This window comes from Pseudorasbora parva, chromosome 24 (genome assembly GCF_024679245.1).
Source record: "Pseudorasbora parva isolate DD20220531a chromosome 24, ASM2467924v1, whole genome shotgun sequence".
Classification (NCBI taxonomy): Eukaryota; Metazoa; Chordata; class Actinopteri; order Cypriniformes; family Gobionidae; genus Pseudorasbora; species Pseudorasbora parva.
Window position 1 is genome coordinate 14,223,678 of NC_090195.1, and position 26,393 is coordinate 14,250,070.

Here is a 26,393-nt window from a genome sequence, read left to right on the forward strand (position 1 = left end):
ATGTTCAACCAAATATTTAAACAGCACCCACAGCCGTACATAATGGCACAAAGGGGTTCTTTCAGAAATAATTTTTACTAAAGCCCGACAAGAGGGTGTTGATGATGGGAATGAGTCTGTGTAGCCACCCACTCAGTTTTGAATGGCTGCAAGTTCCTTTAACAGGACTATGGTATAGGTAAAATACAAAAATAAAATAAAAAATAAAAATGTTCTGTTTCAGTTTGTGACAGCAGAAAAACAAATGATACAACAATTGACCTTGAACAAAAACAATTTTACCCCTCTAATGTGACATTTCTACAATATATTAAATAATAAATAAAACACCAAGGAGGACTTGAGATGAGACTTCAGAAGCTGTTGAGATGTATCCTGTATCCTATTTACAAATTCCACCGGGCTAATTATGCAAGGTTTGACACTTCCTCAAGTACCTAAGTGGTAAGTCATACGTTTGCTTTGACAGCAACGCTTCCAAGAGAAACTCACACAGTTGTCTCTGTGAGGCATACTAGCCTTAAGTGTAATAACACATGGCACTAGCAAACTTGGGCTTACCTTATATGACCTTACTGAAGTTTCTGCCCTACCGGTTTCACTGATAAGTGTCAAGATATTGCCATTACTCATTAACACATTTTGGGGTTTCCAATATTGATTTGAGACTGTGAGAAAGTTCCTTAACCAGTTCTCTCATAACTTTCTCTAGTGTCTTCTTCCTCATTGGTGCTATTCCAAAACCTGCAGTGATCCATTTTAAGAGATTTTAACCTCACTGGAGTTCATCCATCCATCCATCATAGTTAATATACATAAACTTATGTTTTCATTCTAGTCATTTCTATCTATACAAAACTTGTGTCCCCTTCAACCCGATCACACATAAATGTGTATAAATAGTACGAGTGTGCAATGTCGTGGAATGTATACGCCAAAACTCATTTTGGCGTGCATATGATACGCTGTTTTCAACGTGCATATGATACGCACTTTATGGCGTATATATGACACGCTCTTGGGTAGGTTTAGGGTGGTGGGGCGTATATATGACACGTGCTTGGGTAGGTTTAGGGTGGTGGGGCGTATATATGACACGTGCTTGGGTAGGTTTAGGGTGGTGGGGTGGGGGGTTCGTATGTATAATACGCCATAAAATGCGTATCATATGCACGCGAAAAACAGCGTGCCATAGACACACCAAAATGAGTTTTGGTGTATACATTCCACGACATTGCACACTCGTACTATTTATACGCATTTTTGTGAGAATACCCTGGTCCCCTTACAGTGAAGTCACCATTTTGTGCCGCCATGTTTCTACATTGGCCCTAAAGGGACAAACTGCTCCACAGAGCGCTACTCTCTGCCGTCTCAGATGACGACATCTTTGTCCTGTGTCGGCCACTGTAGCTTCTCTGTGTGCTTCCTTTTTTTTTGTCTGTTTTTTGTGTGTGTGCTCCCTAAGGGAGGGGTGAGCGGTGGACGGTTCGCAACCTCACCACTAGATGCTGCTAAAATAACAATGAATTATTCACTAGTAATAATTTAGACATAAAAAGGTTGAATTAAATAACAAAATGTTGTATTTTTTGTATAATTTATTTGTTGCTTTTTAAAATTGTTAATGCTGTGTGGCCTCTTAACTTTCCATGCATTTATATTGTTTATGAACATATATACAGTAGTTATAGGCTGTTTTAGAATGTACAATTTTAAAGAAAAAAAAAGGAAGAGAATTACGGAGAATCAGTAAATTAAGAATCATGTATTCAATAAGAATTGAATGTGGTCTGATTATAAGTATTTTAAAATGTAATCTGATTACAAGTATAAGATTTTTTTAATAATCTATTTACGTATCAAGATTACATATTGTATTACATATGCATTGTATCAGTTTAAACCAAGACAAAATGCCCAAATTGATCTAAGGTTTGATCCTGACTTAGTCGGCTCTAAGCCCTGTCTGGGAAACCGGGCCAAAACGTTCTCTTGTTAATCTTCTCTGATACACTGAAATGTCACTTGAAGAAGACAGCTGTTAAAGTCAAGAAAAATAAGTCTCCACACCCTTATGATTCACACAGATGAGATGACGCATATATATACACCCATTGCTCTTGCACACATAATGTAATACATGTGTTTTAACTGTAACTTGTTGGTTACAAATCAGTTTAAGTAGGGGGTTAGACATACATGATGCATCTATTTTACAAAGTCTCATATAGTAAATGTTCTGTTGCAATGAAACAACTTCGCTGTTACTATATTGTGCACATATTTTTATATAAAATTATATATAACAATGCATGCACTGAGACAAAAATGCATTTGCCCACATATCTAGGAAAGATGTTGAATAAGCCCTATATTTCTAAAAAGTGGAGTGTTCCTTAGTGAAAGGGAAGCTTTCATAAAGATGAATGATGAATACCTTCCCAGTGACTCAAAATTCAACCAGCTCAAATTCCAAGCGAAACAGAAACAAAAGGGAAAGAAATGCATGTAATTCTGTCAGCCAAATCGGCAACTCTCTTGCCCAGACAAGTGAGAAAAAGATGGAACCAAACCAATTCCTGTAAACTCTGCCATGAGAACGGCATGCAGTATCATATTATTTTTGACAATTTACATTATACAATAGAAGAACTCCACACTTAACAAGACAAGTAACTTATGTAATGTATCTTAATGTGTACTGTACTAGTGCACACTGTCATAGCATGGCAGAGATTTTCAAGTTGATTTGACATTTACAGATACAAAGTGACGTCTTTTGAAAGCAGCAAATGGTTCTGCTGAATTTATGACTCATTGCTTTCAACTCTGTAAACATTATATGATTATGCCAAAAGAAAGGATTTACAACCTTATTGTAAGCTTTACAAATGACTGTGTATCTGGAGCGTGATGGTTATGAAGAGGTTTATTAAGTTATAGTTTATTAAGAGTCTGTAATATCCTTTTACTTCTTTTTGTATACGCCAGTTTAAACAAATAAGCAGGTTAAAAGAGAAATTTTTTTCTTTGTTGCTTTTTTAACTCTAAATAGTTAAAGACAAAGTCAGACAAGTCAGTCTTTTTCAGCCTCAAGTCAGACAAAATTTCTAACCGGCTTGAACTGCTTCAAGTCAGCCGCCGATCTGCACATCGCATTATGAAGTCGAACCAGTCTAATGTGTTTAAATGGAACGCCTTAAGCTCTTTGTGGCAAGGGGGGCGTGGTTCAGCGAGGTCTGCAGCGGGAGAGAGGGCCACGGGACGAGCGGTAAGTGAGTGGGTTGGACGCAGATTAATAACACCTGTCTCTTGTTCTAGTAATGAGCGCGGAGACGGGATAAAACACCAGCGGAACCGGAGACCGAGGAGAGAGAGAGTCGGACTGTTGTTGCGAGACCCTGAGATATCCGGAACCCGGAAGTGCGTGACCCGGAAGCGAAACTGAGTGTATACAGAGACAAACACACGCTGAAGCGTGCACGTTGTGATTTGAGTTATTGAGAAAATAAAGAGCATCAACAGTCCTGCCGACCCCCGTGTCCTCTTCCTTCCTCACTATATCGAACTTGGTACACTGGTGCCGAAACCCGGGAAGGAAGCAGGACAGAGCCGCCGCCATGACAACGCCCTCCGCCTCGCCATTTGCGGAGATCATCACCTCCCTCGCGGTCCTCCACCAGGAACATCATAAGGCGTTGCTGGACCTTCGGACTGAACAGGAGAGCCGCTTCGCGGCCATAGTCCAAGGCCAGCAAGAGGACCGCGAGCAGTTCCGGAGCTGGATGGACCGGGAGGTTCGCGCCGAGGCCGCTGGGCGGGCCAGCGCACCGGTGCACGTGCCCCTACAGAAGATGGGGCCGGAAGACGACCCCGAGGCCTTCGTGGATCTCTTCCAAAAAGCCGCGGAGGCCTGCGGGTGGCCCCGGGCACAGTGGCCGGTGCGCCTCATCCCTCTTCTATCAGGCGAAGCCCAGGCGGCCGCGCAACATCTACCGGTTGCGAACCTCCTGGACTACGACGATCTGAAGCGGGCCATACTTCAGCGGGTCGGCCGGACCCCAGAACAACACCGCCAGCGTTTCCGCTCCCTGGAGTGGGGCGAGTCCGGTCGACCCTTCGCATTGGCCCAACAGCTCCGGGACGAGTGCCGCAGATGGCTGCTGGCCGGCGGCAGCGACGTGGACCATGTCGTCGATCTGGTGGTGCTGGAGCAGTTTATCACTCGGCTCCCCAGGAAGACCGCCGAGTGGGTCCAGTGCCACCGGCCCACGTCGCTGGAGACGGCCATCAATTTGGCGGAGGACCACCTGGTGGCGTGCCCGGGGGTCGGCGCACCCCCACTAACTTCTCCCTCTCTCTCTCCCCCTTCTCTCTCTCTCTCTCGACCTGTCCCTCTCCCCAGGTCCCGCCCTCCAGGCCCTCCTCGCGTTCCCCCCAGAGGCCGGGGTGGGATGGGCCTTGGACCGTCTGGGAGTTCGCGGGTCCCGCCCAGGGGGGCGGGGCCGCTGGGGACGGGTAGTGACTATGGATCCGGTTCCGCCCCCTATCCGCGCTCAGCCTCCAACCCACTCCCCGCCGCCGGGGCGGCGGGTAGGCCTGGGCTGGCCTGCTGGCGGTGCGGTGATCCGGATCATTTTGTGGACCGATGTCCGATGATGGACATCGGAACAATGATCCGGATCCCGGACGTCCAGCGGACCACCCCCGATCAAGCAGGAGAGTACCAAATTCCTGTAAGTATCAAGGGGGGTACATATCAGGCCTTGGTGGATTCAGGATGTAACCAAACCTCGATCCATCAAAGCCTGATTCAGCCTGGGGCGTTGGATACAAGCCGCGTGGTTAAGGTGCGGTGTGTGCACGGGGATGTGGTGGAATATCCGGTTGTCCCAGTCACGATACAGTTTAGGGAAAAAAAGCATAGTGTTGAGGTGGCGGTTAGTCCCCACCTCCGGCATCCGCTAATTCTGGGGACGAATTGGCCCGCCTTTTCGGCGTTATTGGGGTCGTTGTGCGCGGATGCCGCTTGGGAAAACAAGGCTAGGAACGGGGTGGTGCGAGTGCAGGCTGGCGAGGCTGATACGGGGCCCTTGGGAACGGCTTCAGAGGAACCGAGCGGGGTTGAGAGACTGATTCTCTCGGACCGCGATGACTTCCCTCTGGAGCAGTCTCAAGACGAGACGCTAAAACATGCGTTTCAACAGGTCCGCACTATCGACGGTCAGTCCCTCCAACCCGCATTGCCCGTCACGTATCCTTATTTTGCCATAATTAAAGATAGGTTGTATCGAGTGACCCAAGACGCTCAGACAAAAATGGATACAACCCAATTGTTAGTACCAAAGAACCGCCGGGAAATGCTTTTCCAGGCGGCTCATTCGAACCCGATGGCGGGCCACCTGGGACAGGCGGCCACGCTGAATCGTTTAATGACCCGATTCTTTTGGGCCAGGCATTTATGACAATGTGCGCAGGTGGTGCGCGTCTTGTCCTGAATGTCAGTTGGTGAACCCACTGGCCGCCCCAAAAGCGCCATTGCGCCCTCTTCCATTAATGCAGGTCCCCTTCGAGAGAATTGCGATGGACCTCATCGGGCCATTAGAACGATCCGCACGCGGGCATCGTTTTGCGCTAGTTATCGTGGACTACGCAACACGATACCCGGAAGCAGTGGCTCTCCGCAACATCTCGGCGAAGAGTGTTGCGGACGCACTGTTTCGTTTAATCTCCCGGGTGGGGATTCCGAAAGAAATCCTCACTGATCAAGGCACGGCGTTTATGTCACGCACGTTAAGCGAATTGTACGGATTATTGGGCATTAAATCCATTCGAACCAGCGTCTATCACCCACAAACAGACGGTTTGGTCGAACGATTTAATCGCACTCTTAAATCCATGATCCGTAAATTCGTACAAGAAGACGCCAAAAATTGGGATCGGTGGTTAGAACCCCTCTTATTTGCTGTGCGCGAGGTCCCGCAAGCCTCCACGGGGTTTTCCCCCTTCGAGCTTCTCTACGGGCGTCAGCCACGGGGGGTGCTGGACGTCCTACGAGAAACTTGGGAGGAGGGGCCGTCGTTGGCCAAAAACGAAATTCAGTACGTCATGGACTTGCGAACAAAACTCCACACATTGGGGCGGCTATCTAGGGAGAATTTGTTGCAAGCCCAGGACCGCCAGAGCCGGTCATATAACAGGGGTACTAAACTGCGCAAATTCACACCGGGAGAGAAAGTGCTCGTTCTACTCCCAACCTCGAGCTCAAAATTAATGTCGAAGTGGCAGGGGCCGTTTGAGGTCGCACGACAGATAGGAGAGCTCGATTATGAAGTGATACGATCCGATAGGAACGGGGCACGTCAAATATACCACCTCAATCTGCTGAAAAAATGGAATGAGGTGGAATCGGTGTTGTTGGCAACGGTGATCGGGGGAGAGGATGATCTCGGGCCAGAGGCGAGCATTAAGGCGCAATCAGTCGCGCTGGCCCCTGGGGGAGACCACCTCTCACCGTTACAACTCGCTGATTTATCGAAGTTGCAAGCGGAGTTTGCTGACGTGTTCTCGCCCCTACCGGGACGTACCGACTTGATTCAGCACCATATCGAGACCGAGCCGGGCGTGGTAGTTCGCAGCCGGCCGTATCGCTTGCCTGAACACAAGAAAAAAGTAGTTCAGGACGAATTAGGCGCAATGCTCGACATGGGAGTAATCGAGGAGTCCAACAGTGACTGGGCGAGCCCGATAGTTTTGGTCCCCAAAACGGACGGCTCGGTCAGGTTCTGTGTGGACTACCGCAAGGTGAACGCTGTGTCGAAGTTCGACGCGTATCCAATGCCACGGGTTGACGAATTGCTTGATCGGTTAGGCTCGGCTCGATTTTATTCGACACTGGACTTAACAAAGGGCTATTGGCAGATCCCCTTGTCTCCATTGTCCAAAGAAAAAACAGCTTTCACCACGCCGTTCGGATTACACCAATTTGTCACGCTTCCTTTCGGCTTGTTCGGGGCGCCCGCAACCTTCCAGCGACTCATGGATAGGATTTTGCGTCCCCATGCTGCATATGCTGCTGCGTACCTAGATGACATAGTGATTTATAGTCACGACTGGCAGCGGCATATGCAGCATGTGAGGGCGGTCCTGAGGTCGCTGAGGAGAGCGGGGCTCACGGCCAATCCGAAGAAGTGTGCGATTGGGCGGGTGGAAGTAAGGTATCTGGGCTTCCACTTGGGTCATGGGCAGGTGCGTCCCCAAATTGATAAGACTGCCGCAATTGCAACCTGTCCGAGGCCCAAGACCAAAAAGGAGGTAAGACAGTTCTTGGGGCTGGCGGGATATTATAGACGGTTTATACCAAATTATTCGGACCTCACCAGCCCTTTGACTGATCTTACTAGAAAGGGGCTACCAGATACGGTCCAGTGGACGGAGCCGTGTCAACAGGCTTTTACCCAAGTAAAGGCTGCCCTATGTGGCGGGCCGCTGTTACACTCCCCTGACTTTTCTCTCCCTTTCTTGTTGCAGACTGACGCGTCGGACAGGGGGCTGGGCGCAGTCCTGGCCCAGGAGGTGGAGGGGGGAGAGCGGCCGGTGCTGTACATTAGCCGTAAGCTCTCCAAGAGAGAAGCTAAGTACAGCACCATAGAAAAGGAGTGTTTGGCCATCAGATGGGCCGTTCTCACCCTCCGCTATTACCTCCTGGGGCGGGAGTTCACTCTCTGTTCGGACCACGCTCCTCTCCAATGGCTCCACCGCATGAAGGATACCAACGCGCGGATCACCCGTTGGTATCTGGCTCTTCAGCCGTTTAAGTTCAAGGTGGTCCACAGGCCGGGTGCTCAGATGGCTGTGGCCGATTTCCTCTCCAGAAATGGGGGGGGGGGGGGCTGCAGGCCGGACGGCTCCCCGGCCTGAGTCGGGCGGTGGGGGTATGTGGCAAGGGGGGCGTGGTTCAGCGAGGTCTGCAGCGGGAGAGAGGGCCACGGGACGAGCGGTAAGTGAGTGGGTTGGACGCAGATTAATAACACCTGTCTCTTGTTCTAGTAATGAGCGCGGAGACGGGATAAAACACCAGCGGAACCGGAGACCGAGGAGAGAGAGAGTCGGACTGTTGTTGCGAGACCCTGAGATATCCGGAACCCGGAAGTGCGTGACCCGGAAGCGAAACTGAGTGTATACAGAGACAAACACACGCTGAAGCGTGCACGTTGTGATTTGAGTTATTGAGAAAATAAAGAGCATCAACAGTCCTGCCGACCCCCGTGTCCTCTTCCTTCCTCACTATATCGAACTTGTTACACTCTTCCTCATTTGTAATTTACAATGGAGCTGATCTATGATTATCATGTTTTTTTCCTTATGAATTTATTTTACACAGCATTCTATAGGCCTGAAACTATAATGGGTCGAAAAACAGTCCACTTAATGTAGCTTCTGGACCCTACCATACACCCAGCGCAATGCAAGTGTCTTTTACCACACTGTGTAAATGAGGATGGGTACATGGTGGTCATAAAGGGATGAACAGGGTTAGAAACAATGCTCAGGTAGGCCGTGGCATTTAAATGATGCCCAATTGGCACTATGGGGCCTAAAGTGTGCCAAGAAAACATCCCCCACAGCATTACACCACCACCACCAGCCTGCACAGTGGTAACAAGGCATGATGGATTTACATGTTTTTTTCTTATGAATTTATTTTACACAGGATTCTATAGGGCCTGAAACTATAATGGGTCAAAAAAAAAGTCAGCTTAATATAGCTTCTGGACCCTATCATACACCCAGCGCAATGCAAGTGTCTTTTGCTATGTTGTTTAAATGCACTCGCACCCATCTGTCCGCCCATGTGGGCATGCTGGTCTGAAAATGAGGTGTGTTCAGGCGCATTGTGGGCGCATAGCTAATTTGGGGGGACAGAAATCGGCTGTGCCATTGACCAACACAAATCCGGTCTAAAGTATAGACTGTAAAAAAATATGGATGTAGTGTCCGTGACGTCACCCATAGGATTCCGATAAGCCGTTCTGAAGTGTAAAGGAGAGACGAGCTGGCCGCTGCCATCTTGCCAGCGCATCATCGCATGTCATGCCCGGATAACAGAAAATGGCCAAAGAGGCGGACGTGGGCGGAGCTTAGGTGACGCAATGACTAACAGACAGCAGATAAATGGCTATCCACCTGTCAATCAACGTAACCACGCTCTTAATTATGCAGAACTTTAAGGCTTTATATGAGTTATAATAAAATTCACCCCCCTCACAGTTATCAAGAAGGGCAAAATTAGCCGTCTAGTCCAAAACCACAATTTGTTCCAGGCTGTAAACATGTTTTTTTCTGCTGTAAAGTTGGGCATTTTAACATGGGGCTCAATGAGATTCTGCTCCCTTCTGGAGCCTGTCCCTAGTGGATGAATTGCAGTTTAAATTACTTCCGTATTGGCTTCAACAGAAACTGGGCGAGGTTGCCGCTTGGTCTAAAGTCAATAAAGTATAATGTCACGTACTGTGCAGGCGCACAACTCGCTGTTGCTTTGAGGGATCGCTGCCACCCCCCCCCCCCCCCCCCTCTCTGACAGGGATGTTTCTAGCCATTTTGACGCCCTAGGCAAAATCCTTATTGGTGCCCCCAATCAAATTTAAAAAAGCAACATTGGTATCACTGGTATTAATGAATAAATATATACATACGTTCCGAACTATATTTGTATTTGTTAATAAGGATGAAAATGAATACCATTACCAAGGTAAAAATTTCACATAAATCGTTTTTCTCTTGGCAGTGTGAACATGTCACAGCAGCGCCGAGCGAACACACAGAGGAACGTCATAACATAATTTTAAACACACTTAATTGTATCTGATATGATAAAAAGAGCTGCTTTACCTGAGCACCCAGCGACTGTGTCTCATCCCGTCATAATAAAAGTCCCGGTACTCGCGAGCCGTGTGCTTGTATAACAATCACTCCAGCGGCCGTGCTTATCTCCACAACACTCGGTCCTGCTCTGCTTTACACTACAGTAACGTTAATAACCGCATCCATGAACATGATTTCTGCTCGAGTCCTATATCCCACCGGCTGTGAGGTGAAGACCACATGTCCCAAGATACTGCGCTCACACTTAAGGTCATCAAACTACACCTTTGTTTAGAATAGGCGCCCTCCAGTGGACGGAAAGTTGCATAGTGCACCTTTAATAATGCATTGGCACAAAAGCCTTTTGGAGATACAAATAAGAGATAAACGCTTTATAGAGAGAAAATATAACTAGATTGGGAAAAATATAACACACTCATCATGAGATGCTGACGTGAGTGTGGGGTTATATTTTGCCTCTAACATAGGCTACACACCGAGCAATGCTATCTGCCCATTTCACAGCGTGATTTCTCGACTGACACAAATACTGCCCTAACAAAACACAGATTTGTGCAGTTTTTACTGTGCCTGTTTGGAGCTGCATTACATGCCACAAATCATGGGCACCTGAGCTGCAGGACCTTATACAAAGTGGTTACTGGTCAGGCTCTGTTGCATTTCTAACTGTATATCAGGTTGACCTCTTTACATCTTTTGAGCAGTTCAAAGTTACTCCACCAGGCCTGTCAAGACAAGCATTTGTAAAGATGTTAGAGCATAGATCACGAACATTTGGAAGTAACTAGTAACTACAAGTGCCGCTGAGTCTTCAGAATGACTTCTTCAGAGTTCTTCAGAATGAGGTTTAACTGTTTAACGGGTAATTATATTTTATTTTTTAAATGACATCGCATTTTATTAATGAACCTCTCTTGCCTTCAATTAATTAAATTGTTTTCTTTTTTCCACTGATAGAGCGGTACTATTTGTGGCAAAACATTCCAAAAAGCATTGGAAACCGTAAATTATACCGGTTTAACAAAGCCAGAGAGTAATAGCAATACCAAGATATCAAAGGATTACTATTATTATATTATTATAGTGTTTATTTGCCTTATAATACACTTCGTTGCACTGTAATTAATATAGAGTAGAGGAGCAGCCTTTCTTTGATGGTGCTTTCATTGCCAAGGATGAAGATGTGGCAACATTTGTTGATTCAATTCAGCAAAAGACCAACCCAGTGCTTCCATAATTGTATTATTTTGTTGTTGTTTAACTGAAATATTACTCTTTACTGATATTGTTTGTCATTTATTTTTATTATTACACTCGTACAGGTACAAGGGAGAGACACATGTGGAAAATCCAATGGGCTGCGGCCAGGGAGACCTTAAAGAAGTCCAGCAATAAATTGGATGAGGAAGGGTTGGAGGTAGCAGTTTGCAGACACAACATCTTGCTTAAAGGACTGAACATGCAGAGGGATGAAATATTTGCGTATCTAATGTTCTTGGAAAAAGAAGTGACCTCAAAAACAAACTGCAGATTCTTCTGCACCGACATCAGATATGTCGTTATTGGCCCTATTTGCAAAAAGTTGCACAAGCAGTTCCATGTCCTTTACTTTTTGTTATGCATGCAAAAGGACACTGCCAGCTGTGCATATACCTACATGCCTGATGCAGGTCGTGGGAACCAAAGCTTTTTTTGATACACATGCAAGTACTGATATTGTGGGATTTTTTTTTGTCTTTTTTTGGTCTTTTCTCCTCATATATCTGTCACATGAAGTTGTGTGAGGGTAAATGTTGATTGTTTTAAATAACATCAAATTGTGCAAGTATTTATATCTTGTTTTGTCTGTTAAATTGTGCTGGTATGTTTTATAGGTCCAGTGGAGCTGTAAAAATCAAACAGGCTCTACTATAGGAGAAGTTAAGCAAGTCAACAGTTTTTTTTTATCACGTGTCGCTCTTACAACCAAATATATGACTAAGACAGGTCATATGTACACAGCCTTGTATTTTTGTTATACAAGGCTGTTGGATATAGCGTTGTATTTGAGGTAAAAAAAATATATATAAATACGGCTTGATTTTTCACACAAACAGATCGTTTTGTGTCTTAAGATATCAATGTGTCGTCATTAAACAGAGGGCTCTTTGTGCTGGTGTCTAAGCATCTTTTTTTTGCTCTCATAAAACTGTTATCCATTCACATGCCTTATATGACTGGCACACAGCAACGGTTGGGGTTAAAAATCTTATGTTGGGGTTAAGACACTTACATGTTGGATGCAAGCCACATACAATGGAATCAAGCCACAACACAATGGAATCAAGCCACAACACAACAGAATTAAGCCACAACACAATGGAATCAAGCCACAACACAACGGAATCAAGCCGCAACACAACGGAATCAAGCCACAACACAACAGAATCAAGCCACAACACAATGGAATCAAGCCACAACACAACAAAATTAAGCCACAACACAATGGAATCAAGCCACAACACAACGGAATTAAGCCACAACACAACGGAATCAAGCCCCAACACAACAGAATTAAGCCGCAACACAACGGAATCAAGCCACAACGCAACAGAATTAAGCCGCAACACAACGGAATCAAGCCACAACACGACAGAATTAAGCCACAACACAATGGAATCAAGCCACAACACAACAGAATTAAGCCACAACACAATGGAATCAAGCCACAACACAATGGAATCAAGCCACAACACAACGGAATCAAGCCACAACACAACAGAATTAAGCCGCAACATAACAGAATCAAGCCAACACAACAGAATTAAGCCGCAACACAACGGAATCAAGCCACAACACAACAGAATTAAGCCACAACACAATGGAATCAAGCCACAACACAACAGAATTAAGCCACAACACAATGGAATCAAGCCACAGCACAACAGAATCAAGCCACAACACAATGGAATCAAGCCACAGCACAACAGAATTAAGCCACAACACAACGGAATCAAGCCACAACACGACAGAATTAGGCCACAACACAATGGAATCAAGCCACAACACAACAGAATTAAGCCACAACACAATGGAATCAAGCCACAACACAACAGAATTAAGCCGCAACACAACGGAATCAAGCCACAACACAACAGAGTCAAGCCACAACACAACGGAATCAAGCCGCAACACAACGAAATCAAGCCACAACACAACAGAGTCAAGCCACAACACAATGGAATCAAGCCACAACACAACAGAGTCAAGCCACAACACAATGGAATCAAGCCACAACACAATGGAATCAAGCCACAACACAACGGAATCAAGCCGCAACACAACGGAATCAAGCCAACACAACAGAATTAAGCCGCAACACAACGGAATCAAGCCACAACACAACAGAATTAAGCCGCAACACAATGGAATCAAGCCACAACACAACAGAATTAAGCCACAACACAATGGAATCAAGCCACAACACAACAGAATTAAGCCGCAACACAATGGAATCAAGCCACAACACAACAGAATTAAGCCACAACACAATGGAATCAAGCCACAACACAACAGAATTAAGCCGCAACACAACGGAATCAAGCCACAACACAACAGAGTCAAGCCACAACACAACGGAATCAAGCCGCAACACAACGAAATCAAGCCACAACACGACATAATTAAGCCACAACACAATGGAATCAAGCCACAACACAATGGAATCAAGCCACAACACAACGGAATCAAGCCGCAACACAACGGAATCAAGCCAACACAACAGAATTAAGCCGCAACACAACGGAATCAAGCCACAACACAACAGAATTAGGCCGCAACACAACAGAATCAAGCCACAACACAACAGAGTCAAGCCACAAAACAACGGAATCAAGCCGCAACACAACGGAATCAAGCCACAACACGACAGAATTAAGCCACAACACAATGGAATCAAGCCACAACACAACAGAATTAAGCCACAACACAATGGAATCAAGCCTCAACACAACGGAATCAAGCCGCAACACAACGGAATCAAGCCACAACACGACAGAATTAAGCCACAACACAATGGAATCAAGCCACAACACAATGGAATCAAGCCACAACACAACAGAATTAAGCCACAACACAATGGAATCAAGCCACAACACAACGGAATCAAGCCACAAAACAACGGAAAAAAGCCACAACACAACAGAATTAAACCACAACGAAATTAAGCTACAACACAACTAAATTGCCACAACACAATAGAATCAAGACACAACCGAATTAAGCCACAACACAAAAAAAATTAAGCCACAACACAACGCAATCAAGCTACAACACAATGCAAACAAGCCACAACACAACAAGTCACAACACAACAAAATCGCCACCAGACCATGAAATTAAGCCACAACACAACAAAATCGCCACAGCACAACAGAAACAAGCCACAACACAATGGAATTTAGCCACAACACAATGAAATGCTTTTTTACGCAGATAAAGAGAGACTGAATATGTAAAAAAAATAAAAAATTTATGTTTAATTTTAGCACTGTTAATCACTTAACACAGCTATATTTGTCCTGTGCATTGCCATAGAAGTACTGTCCACATGCTAAGTAGTAAGTCACTGCAATTTTGTGTTGTTAAATTTGATCAGAATAAGACTGTTAGTCTTAACGCAGTTTCTGTTTCTTCCCTTCCCATTTTGTAGCGCTACACTGGAAAGCGGTGTTGCATTTTGCAGTGAATGTGGTAAAAACATTAGCCTAGAAATCTAGACGCACCCTAGCGGCAGCAAATCTAATTTGCCTTGAGTGTCGTCTAGCAACTCTCAATTCACTTCTGAGTTGTAAACGCAAAATTCTGGTCGGGCCAATCACATCGTGTATAGAGTCTGTGGGCAGGGCTTAATATAATGACGGCCGAGTTGCGTGTGCTTCTAGTAAACACAGAAACTGGTGAACAGCGGTCTTTCGAATCAGCTTTGTCCGCGACTCTGAAAGACTTGAAGTTAAGCTTTTCTGAAGTCAAGGCACTGAAGTCATTCTTAAGAAGGGAAGCTGTGTTCGGAGTTTTGCCGACTGGATACGGCGAAAGTTTAATCTGTCAACGAGCTCTGCTTCACCTTCGTTGCTCTGGTTGGTGGTAGTAATATCCAGTTGTGTGCACAGCTTGCAGAGGGAGTTTGAAAGACAACCGTTTATCCGCCCCTCGGACTGAGCCCTGTCAATGGTGAGTTTCCAGACCAAACATCTTTATGTGGGTCTCACTTGTCAGGCTAGCGCGCACCCCTAGGAAGAGAAAAAGCATTCAAAATGCACAGACAGTGCCAGGTTTTGCAGTCAGCGAAGGCAAACAATGCTAAAAAAAAAGAAAAAAAGGAAGACAGTAGGCCTACAAGTAAAGGCAATGCACAAAAAGTCTTTGGATAAACAAAGAAATCAAACACGGGAAAATATCAGAGTGGCTTTCCAACAATGGCGAGAACTGAGGGACCTCAAGGGGCTGAAAACCGACTGCTTGCTGGCTGTATTTCTGCTGGACAGGTAATCTTTCATTTTGATTATACATTTTTTCGGTTTATGTTTTCATGAAGCATGTATCACTAGCACATGTAGCTGCCTAATATAGCATAACATTACTTAGCATAAAGTTACAATATTATACACTTAGCCATTATAGAGATGCTAAATACTCAATATGCTTAGCTCAAGTTGATCGCTGTCGTGTTGAATTTCGCAAAATTTAACTTTAGATAACAAAATGCATGTGTAAAAGCTAGTACACCCATATCCAGGAACTTTTTTTAGAACTAAGTTAGCTTTAGCTACTACTAATCAACAATGCATTCATCATGGAAACTCTTACATGCAAAATACAGTATATGTTATGAATCTTATACGAAATGTTGAATGATGTTATTGGGAAAAATGTTATCAATGCTACCCTTTTTTAGCTTTGCCTTATAAATATAACTAGCTCGTCACCTAATTAAACAAAAATATATTTTAAACTTTACCAGTATCGGTATTCTAGCTTGATAGTGAGTACTAAAAGACATCTTATTTGTTTATATTCATACTGATAAAGTTAGATTTTTTATTACATGTGATACCGCTCAGGTAAATAATGCGTCTTCCAGCTGAGCGGCCGATGAGGCGAGTTTATGTATTTTGGGGGCGTGGCTTTAGAAAGAGCCCTGAAGGGAGAAGGTGGAGTGAATGGAAATAATGAGCTGTCTTTAAAACAGTTGTGAGAGGTCTACAGACGCTCAAATTTTATAATTTCTTTTTTAGAGTACTTACATTTTATTTATTTATTGATATATAAAGAACGTTTAAACAAATGTGGATTTTAAAAAAAAAAAAAACAATTCTTACCTACCCTACCTTTAACCTGTTTACCGTCACGAGGACGAGGACGCACTGAAGCTCTCTTTGCTTCAGTGCGTTGGCAATAATATAGTTGGCAATAATATAGTACCTTTAATACGTTTCCTATGGAATTCAGTGCAGTTGCGGAATTAAGAAAGTAAAGGTATCAACTAGTTTCAATACATGGTGATTGTCATTTAATATTTCAGTTTTTTTCATATTAATAAAAAAGTTTATTATTTTACAAACCCATGTAGAGATTTGTGCCAAGTTCACACGGGCCGTGGATAATTCCATCATTATAATGTCCCGAAGTTGAAACAACCACTTGTATACATCCAGGGAGTGATTTTATTTTATTTCTAACAAATCTAGGAGGCAGGAAAAACAAATGTCCAAGAACACATGGCCAACAAAAGTGCTACATGTAAGCTTATTGTTTTATCTCAGCCTAAAACAGCCTAACAATTACTTTTGTATGACAATGGATTTAAATTCCCGATACTCTTTTTCTTTTACAGCAATTACATACATCCGTAGGCAAGGCAAGGCCAGGCAAGTTTATTTGTATAGCACATGTCATACCCAATGGCAATTTAAAGTGCTTTACATAGAAATTAATTAAAATGGTGGTAACATATGCATGAGGGAAAAAAAAAAAACATATGTACGAATTAAGAATTAAAAACAAGGATAATTAAAACTGTTGTAAAGATAATTAAAATAAAATAAAATCATTAAAAAATAAAATAAAATGGTCAGATACACAATAGTGATCTGAAATATATATAAAAAAACATTATTCAGTTTACAGTCTACATACATACCATCTTAATTAGAACACCTCTCCTTCATTTCTTAAAGACGTTCATAACATCCAGTTTAATCACTATTCCCTGATTTTTACTGAAGAACCTTCTTGTTAAACCCATTTTCACTCATACCTTTCCACAGATTTCCACATATTTTGTCAAACTTGCTATTTCCATCAAACTATTATAAAAAAAACTAAACAAAACAGATAAGATAGGGTGCAATCAGTCGGACATACAATGACAAAGTGCTCATTCAGTAAATGCACTAAATGCACAGCTTTGAGTCTGGATTTGAATGTGGCTACTGTTGGAGCACATCTGTTCAGGAAGCCGGTTCCAACTGCTGCTGGCATAATAGCTAAAAGCAGACTCTCCTTGCTTTGAGTGAACTCTTGGCATTTCTAATTGACTGCAATGTTCTAGGTCATTGAGTGATTTATAAACAAGTAGTAGTACTTGTGGCTCGATCCTAAATGTAACTGGAAGCCAGTGTAAAGACCTGAGGACTGGTGTGATATGGTCATATTTTCTGGTTCTGCTCAGAATTCTGGCTGCAGCGTTCTGTATGAGCTGCAGCTGTCTAATGGTCTTTTTGGGAAGGCCAGTGAGAAGGCCATTACAATAGTCCACCCTACTGGTGATGATAAAAAAATTATATTTCTTGTAATATTTTTCAGATGATAGTATGCTGATTTAGTTATTGCTTAGACATGACTACTGACACGAGGTCTGACTCCAAAATCACTCCAAGATTCCTGACTTGATTTTTTGTTATTAGACTTTTTAGCCTCAAGATATGCATTCAATTTTAGTTTTATTCTAAAATTACTATAAAATCAAAGCTATGTGTCTAACAAAGTTGTGTTCCAAATTTGAAGTTGATATCACAAAAATTGAAGTTCCCATGAGATTTTGTTTAGCACCAAAAATAGCCACCGGGTGTCATCCACATTCCATTTATTGTTTTTTTTTTAATGCATTTTCCTGTAAATTTCAAATATCACTTCCATCACAAAACAGTCACCAAATATGGAACCTTAAGACTCTGACCTTTCAGACGATATGTATTTGTCAAGATAAGAAAAGATTTTGATTATAAAGTAGTTAAAATAAATTTAGTAATAAACATGACAAATGTCCACTAGGGGAGGAGCCTACTAGAAGAAATTGTAACACCATTTCAATGCTAACGCAATGTCCAATTTCAAAATGGTTTTCACATTTTGAATTTGTAAGCTTTTGAATGATACCTAATTTATGATGCTTACTAAAATATAGTATACAGAAAAAAAAGGCCATCAAAAAAAGAGTGCCAAGCGTCCCAGCTGTGGAACGGTGACAGTTTCATCAATGCATTTGCACAGGGAGTCAATGGGGCTAGACATTAGGTGACAGTGCTAAGTATATCTAAATGTCGTCAGCATAGCTGTGGTAAGCAATTTTGTTATTTTTTATTATTTGGCTCAGTGGAAGCATATACAAGTTAAACAGGAGTGGTGAAAGAATTGACCCTTGTAGGACGCTGCATGTCATGGATGTCTACTCAGACTTATGGTCTCCTATACTCACATAATAACCTCTCCCTTCTAAGTATGACCTGAACCATTTGAGGACCATCCCAGAAAGCCCAACTCAGTTTTCCAGCCTGTCTAGATTTGTTACCATGGTCAGCAGCGATGAATGCAGCACTGAGGTCCAGTAGTACCAGAATTGATGTTTTGCCTGTATTAGTATTTAAGCGAATGTCATTTATAATCTTTATGAGCGCTGTCTCTGTGCTGTGATGCGGACGGAAACCAGATTGAAAATTGTCAAAGTATCCGTTTGAGCTTAAGAATTTTTTCAGCTGATTGAAAACAACTTTTTCAATGATCTTGCCAATGAAGGGGAGATTTGAGATTGGTCTGTAGTTGCTAAAAAGAAGTGGGGAGTGTGTCAAAGCACAGGTTGCTGTTTTAAGGTGCTGTACCGTTTCATCTATAATTTTGCCGTCAATTGCTTGATCGTCTTTCTGATATAATTGATTTTCTTTGAGAAGTAGGAAGCAAACTCACAGCATTTGCTGTATGAGAGCATTTCTCTGGGAATGTGACTCAGGGGGTTTGTTTGTCTCCCGACACAGGCCGTACAGGATCCTCTCCCAGAAGGGTGCGCATGCACGGGACTAGCCTGGGAGAGCAAAAATATCTTAATTTGTGTTCCGAAGATGAACGGAGGTCTTACAGGTGTCGAATGACATTATAGGGTAAGTAATTATTGACATAATTGTCATTTTTGGGTGAACTTACGCCCGTTTCACACATACTCCGTCTGCAGTGCGTGTGCGGTGCGTATTTTTTTCAGTACCCATGTTAACGGATGACAGCTTTCACACTGCACGCGGATGCGGTCCGTCAGTCTGTTCCAGGTGCGTTGCGTCTGCAACAGTGCATGGATCGTTTTCGTGCCGAGTCTATTTTTTGCTGCGCTGCATTGCTGCATTAAAGTGATAGAACATTGTTCGCATTCAAATAAACATGTACTGACGCGAAAATCTAGTCATTTCACCACAGATGCATATCATTTAAAATATAGGCCTACTCTTGTTTCAAAGTCAACACATGGCTTTTTTTCTCAAGTAAAGCAACAAAACGACACCCATGGCATTTAGGTAAAAAAAATGTGCCATAATGGATGGCACTCTTACTTTCTTGGAGGTGAAAAGCAAAGTTCTTTTTGACCTGCAGAATTTCTTTTAAAAGGGTTTAAAAACGAAAGAAAAGATGAGAGTCAGCTGTTTTTGAATAGACTATTGTAAGTTTCTAATTTAAAATGTTTGTGATTTAAGGCTATAACCTATGTTTAAATGTTTTGCCACTTATGTGAGCTAAATCTAAAGTATATAAACATGAATAAATGAGTTTAATAAAATGTTGTTTAAATGTAGGCTACGTAACCTGACTTCTATTAAAGAGTAAACAAAGAGAATTGGAATTCTGACGAGGCATGTTCAGTAAAAACTTTTGGATTTTAAATAAAAAATAATTAATAAATGCTGTGTTTGTGGTATGCAACAGCGGATCAGTTGCGGACTGCAAACGCAGCATATGTGAAAGCACTACAGGGTGTGGGGCTCCTGCAACGCACACGCAACGGAACACGCACCGCACACGCACTGCAGACGGATTATGTATGAAATGGGCATTACCCTTTAAGATTATCAGTATATCCAAAAATCCAATAAAATTCATGATTCATATCACCAAAGTCACGTGATTTCAGCCGTTTGGCGGTTTGACACTCTGCCCTCCTACGTACTTCCGCTCAATTTTCATTTTCCTTCAGTACTACGTCTGGGACTGCTGTGTAGTCTTAGGTTTTCTCCAAAGAAATTTTTACCGGTCCAATCAGCGAACAGAGGGAGTTGCTGAGAACGATGACGTTGATGTCGAGTGCTAGTTTGAGATGTAGTTCAGTAATGGCGGCGGAGAAAGATGCAAACTAAACCATTCATTGCATTGTGGCACCGCTGCCGAATATCCAGAAGTTAAAGCCCCGAGCAATAACAGTCTTTGCTGGGGTTTGTTGGTGGCCATGATGTTGTGGCCCTCCAACAGGGTAAATTCGGGGAAAGTTTGATTTTCCAGATCACTTCGTTAGTGATGAAGGGGTTGGCTGAAGCTATTCGGACGGTAACTGTTTCTCCCGGGGTTTGGAAGGTATTGCCATCATTTAAGTTACAGGGACTGGTCAGTTATTTTATTGCCGTCCGTCTCTCACCACCCGTGTAAAAATCCCCGGCCGAGTTACCGACTGCTTTTGACAAACGCAAGGCCGTGTTGATGTAACAGCTGTCCGATATCACTTCAAAATTCACTGTTTGTAATCATTTTTGACCACTGCAGAACACCATACGGTTGCTTTGCTGTTATTAGGATGCATTTCTAGACTTGTATTTCCTTAAAATGCTGGCAAGTATTTAGAAGAGCAATATATTTCATCACCGCTCAAACAAATTAAAATAAAAGCACTTAAACATTTGAATTGGTCCGTTATTTATAGCAGCATTTATTATCATACCAAGCATATGACATTTTATTTACAGCATACAATGATGTTATGGACCACGTGAGCGCCGCGTTCCCGATCACAAAACTCTTCTCTCCACCGTGGGGTGAATAAATCACAATCCGAATGCACGAGTTTTAGGTTTTATCCTATAGTTTTTTTACTGAGGTGGCATGCACATGTGCACTTTTATTTTGTCGGATTTCCATGAGTGAAACAGGCGAAGGGCGCATGACATACGTCACGACCAAACGTTAGCGATTGGTTATGGCAGATCCAGAGTGGCTCAGGGCAGATCCAATAGTTTTAAACCTCAACAGGGTGCCCGTCTTCGCAGAAATAAACTCTTGTCAATGGAGAGTGGCCAGACTCTATGTACAAATGAAATGTACGAGAGTCTGGTAAAACCAGGCTAGTTTGACACGCAATCCGAATCTTGAATCCATACGCTGATTCATAACGGTTCTAAGCTTTGTTTTGAAATCAGCCCATTATTATATGTCGTTATTTCATTTTTTTTAGGCACAAAAACTGTTCTCGTTGCTTTATAAAATTATTGCAGAGACACTGTAGGGAGATGGGCTTTGGAACGACGTCTTTGGTGCCTTTTATGGGTCTTGAGAGAGGAAATGACATTGGTGTCAATGAAGGCCTGTCTGAGCCATTGGATTTCAACAAAAATATCTTCATTTGTGTTCCGAAGAACGGAGGTCTTGCAGGTGTCAGACGACACAACAGTAATTAATTAATAATTAGAGAGGTCCTGACTCTCTGTGGTCATTAAAAATCATACTTTATATGTACTTTATTAAAATAGGCTAATAATATAGTTTCTCTTCTCTGTCTCAAGTCTGCAACTTGACAAATATGTTGTCAAAATCCTTCAAATTCTAAATAAATAAATAAACAATAGTCTTATTTTGGAGATCACAGTTTTTGTCAAAATTATTATATTGGGCTTCATTAAACGTTATGAAACAATAGTGAATTTATATGCTGTTTTTACTACAAGTCAATTTATTGAACATTTTTTAATAGTCTTTAAACAGATTTGCTATCCTGTGGCTCCCTCGGGTGGACAACATAAGTATTTATCTCTGAATTGTATTGAAATAAATGATATAAATGGTATACAAATAATTTGTATTTATTAAATTACAATTTAACAGTAAGGGAAGTTGTAAGATTACCAGAAAATTACCGGTAATGTATCACTGTGTGAGTTCTGTGAGTTTACCGTTATTTTCAGTATGAAATCAGAACATGCTGACTTAAGAAGTCTGCTTTGGGCCAATCATAAAGACTTATGAGGATGAAATAATTACTCTACGCTGTTTACAATAAAGTTTTTCATAGTTTTTCTATTTACATATGTGCCGAATGATCATCTTTGACCACTGTGCCACGTCTCGCAGCTTTTTCAACGTGTTGTGATCGAGACCCTGCCTTCTTTTCCATTCATCAGCTCTGCAGTTGGATACTATTGAGCAAATGCATTCTTTTTGATCAACCGACATTGAACATGACACTGCGTTTCTCCTTATGAAGATGGCAAAGCAACGCTTAAATATCAGGATGAATGACATCACAGAATTTACCGGTGTTTTGGTGATGATGTGTGAACAGTCTCTTAAAACTGTTGCCTGTGTGAACACTTAACAGCACATTTGTGTATTTACGGTAAAGTCAGTTTCTGGTAATTTTACAGTAATTTACCAGTATTGCTGTGTGAAACGGGCTATTAAGTGTCACTTGTCGCCACCTTCTGGCAAAATGATACATCCTGCAAAAAGAGGATAGGCCTACTGAAAAAAAAGCACATTTTTTTCAGCGCCCATGTTAATCAATAGCTGTGTCTCATTTCGTTAAATTCCTAAGGCTGCGTCCTCCGGAGGACGGCAGTACAGGTCCTTCTAAAAAAATTAGCATATTGTGATAAAGTTCATTATTTTCCATAATGTAATGATAAAAATTAAACTTTCATATATTTTAGATTCATTGCACACTAACTGAATTATTTCAGGTCTATTATTGTTTTAATACTGATGATTTTGGCATACAGCTCATGAAAACCCAAAATTCCTATCTCAAAAAATTAGCATATCATGAAAAGGTTCTCTAAACGAACTATTAACCTAATCATCTGAAACAACTAATTAACTTTAAACAAACCTGCAAAAGATTCCTGAGGCTTTTAAAAACTCCCAGCCTTCATTACTCAAAACCGCAATCATAGGTAAGACTGCCGACCTGCCTGCTGTCCAGAAGGCCATCATTGACACCCTCAAGCGAGAGGGTAAGACACAGAAAGAAATTTCTTAACAAATAGGCTGTTCCCAGAGTACTGTATCAAGGCACCTCAGTGGGAAGTCTGTGGGAAGGAAAAAAGTGTGGCAAAAAATGCCTCACAACGAGAAGAGGTGACCGTGAGGCAGATTGTGGAGAAGGACCGATTCCAGACCTTGGGGGACCTGCGGAAGCAGTGGACTGAGTCTGGAGTAGAAACATCCAGAGCCAGAGAGTGTGCAGGAAATGGTAAATGGACTGCATTTATATAGCGCTTTTATCCAAAGCGCTTTACATTTTTGCCTCACATTCACCCATTCATACACCGACGGCGATGTCAGCCATGTAAGGCGCCATCCAGCTCGTCGGGAGCAGCTGGGGTTAGGTGTCTTGCTCATGGACACCTCGACACTTGGTCAAGTGGAACCGGGGATTGAACCACCAACCTTCTGGTTTGTAGACAACATGAACTACTGAGATCATGAACCACTGAGCCACTGCCGCCCCATGGGCGACAGGTGCCGCATTCCCCAGGTCAAGCCACTTTGGGAATCAATCTCATGTCATTTGGAAATCAAGGTGCCAGAGTCGGGAGGAAGACTGGGGAGAAGGAAATGCCAAAATGCCTGAAGTCCAGTGTCAAGTTGTCTACCCACAGTCAGTGATGGTCTGGGGTGCCATGTCAGCTGCTGGTGTTGGTCCACTGTGTTTTACCAAGGGCAGTGTCAATGCAGCTAGCTATCAGGAGATTTTCGAGCACTTCATGCTTCCATCTGCTGAAAAGCTTTATGGAGATGAAGATTTCGTTTTTCAGCACGACCTGGCACCTGCTCACTGTGCTAAAACCACTGGTAAATGGTTTACTGGCCATGGTGTGCAATGAATCTAAATTATATGAAAGTTAAATTTTTATCATTACATTATGGAAAATAGTGAACTTTATCACAATATGCTATTTTTTTTTAGAAGGACCTGTATATTGTCCTCAATCAGAATTGAAGTGTCAAGCAGCAGTGAAGCGGGGGTTTCGGTTTAAAGTGAAAGCACACTTTTGACGGACAAAATAAATGTGATTTCACACAAAAAGTGCTCAAAATGCACACAAGAAGCACGTGTAGTTTGTTTTAACAATAAATGGAGTAGCCTATGTCAGAAAAGAAAACGAAGACTGAAAAAATATCTATTGAGGATTTACCCATTTGAACTCGTTTTAATTATTCAGTTTGGGTGAAAATAGCCAGAAAATATGATACACTTTCTTTTAGTTTAGTATGTAATACACTTAGACAGGCTCTAGCATTGTGGGAGCCGATGTGACGCAAAAAAGAGAAAGAATTCAGAAGAAATCTGGAATTCTTTGGAATGAGTGAGATCATTTTTGATGAGGATTTCTTCTGAATTCTTTCTCTTTTTTTCACGGGGGAAAACATGTTTTGCACGTAACGTGTAGATGCGTTTCCACCAAGAGATGGCGCGTTTGCCTGACAGGGTGAAGCTTCGCAAATCGATGCTGTATCACACTGACGTCCATGACAAATGACAAGATGAGAGATAGAGATGAGAGATGACAAGAGAGAGAGAGAGAGAGAGAGAGAGAGAGAGAGAGAGAGAGAGAGAGAGAGAGAGAGAGAGAGAGAGAGAGAGAGAGAGAGAGAGAGAGAGAGAGAGAGAGAGAGAGAGAGAGAGAGAGAGAGAGAGAGAGAGAGAGAGAGAGAGAGAGATTAACTAACTTTTCACTTCAATGATAGTTTTAAGTGTGGTTTATATTTAAAAGTAAGCATACCTTAACGTCTCGGATACGAAAAGGCTCTTGAATATTCACACCATATGGGGTAAATTATGCGATTAAACTTCTTATAACCGCGTTTTCACGTTTTCACTGAGTAGTGTTGTGACGCTGCTTAGCTCCAAAAGAATGATGTCACCTAAACTCGAAGGCGCATGCGCGGTAGGCAGCGCGTTTATCTATTGTGCAAAATTAACGTGCACACATGCAAGTTGTAAAACTGTTGTCATTTTATAACTAGAACTGCAAATGTATTTAAAAGGTGTGCAGAAAGATATGGTATGAGCACATTGTCATCGTACAAAATAGATACATAAATCAAAGGCTTTTTTAAATTAATAGTCTATTGGCCTAGCCTACTATTTTAATAATATACATTATGCCAAAGGACTATAAAACACAATACTACAGCCAGGGTAGGCTTAAATCCGGAATACTGTAAGAAATAAATAAGAAAGAGTATCATTTACGCTAAATAAAGAACAGGTGTATAATGTTCATATACTGCCAGAAGATGGTGCTCTGTGAATGAATACAGCGTGAGACCTGCGCGTGTATGTATGCATGTGTATGTGTGTGTGGATGAAGGCTGGTATGGTTGTGTTACTGAAAAGGCAGCATCACCGCACGCTCTGCCTCCGTTGCCTTCCAGCAGCCGATGCTTGCTCTTTACTGAGTCAACATCCAGAGAACAGTTAATTTCCTTAAATAACCTTAACAGGGCATGAACGCAGGATTCTTATCCAGCTGAATTTCGGATTTAAAGCGGGGAGAAGAGAGCGTTTGTTCTCTGGACATCATTTGGTGAGTGCACAATGTCATTCCATTGCACTCACTGTTTGTTCGCGGGGTAATGGACTATTTCAGGTTAGCTCAGTTCTGAATGTTGGAGATGCCTGTTATTTTGATTCAAATGGAGGGACTGCAGCACAATATACAATTCCAAGAAACCTGCCTCAATGTGCTGAATAAAGAGGAGAAAAAGCATTAGCATCCACTGTGCTCAGTTTAACAATGGATTTTGGCATCTCGTTTGAAGAGACTGACCCAATTTGAAATCGAAGGTGGGTGAGTGAAAAGTGTATTGGGTATTTGGGAATAAATAAGGATGTGATAGAATTTTTCACTCTTAAACACCTGAATAAAGCTCCCCAACGACTTGCCAGGTAACTATGCGCATCATTTGCCAAGGTCTTTACTTTTCACCTTGAGAACTGT

The 26,393-nt window shown here is 42.6% G+C and overlaps 2 protein-coding genes across 2 annotated transcripts in view; both read left to right on the forward strand.

The window, feature by feature from the left end:
• Positions 1-3,556: 3,556 nt before the first annotated feature.
• Positions 3,557-8,172, forward strand: LOC137063831 (uncharacterized). Its single transcript, XM_067435107.1, has 2 exons — positions 3,557-4,739; positions 8,053-8,172. The coding sequence occupies exons 1-2, from the start codon at positions 3,624-3,626 to the stop codon at positions 8,053-8,055; spliced, it is 1,119 nt and encodes a 372-aa protein (XP_067291208.1). The 5' UTR covers positions 3,557-3,623; the 3' UTR covers positions 8,056-8,172.
• A 17,555-nt stretch (positions 8,173-25,727) lies between these two features.
• ctnnd2a (catenin (cadherin-associated protein), delta 2a) overlaps positions 25,728-26,393 on the forward strand; it is a 396,135-nt gene continuing 395,469 nt past the window's right edge. Inside the window, exon 1 of the mRNA XM_067434320.1 lies at positions 25,728-25,979. The gene's annotated coding sequence lies outside the window, so the exon portion shown is untranslated. The remainder of the gene's footprint in view (positions 25,980-26,393) is intronic.

Excerpts from the sequence above, each read along its gene's own strand:
- LOC137063831 (XM_067435107.1), top strand. The coding sequence starts at position 3,624 with ATGACAACGCCCTCCGCCTCGCCATTTGCGGAGATCATCACCTCCCTC.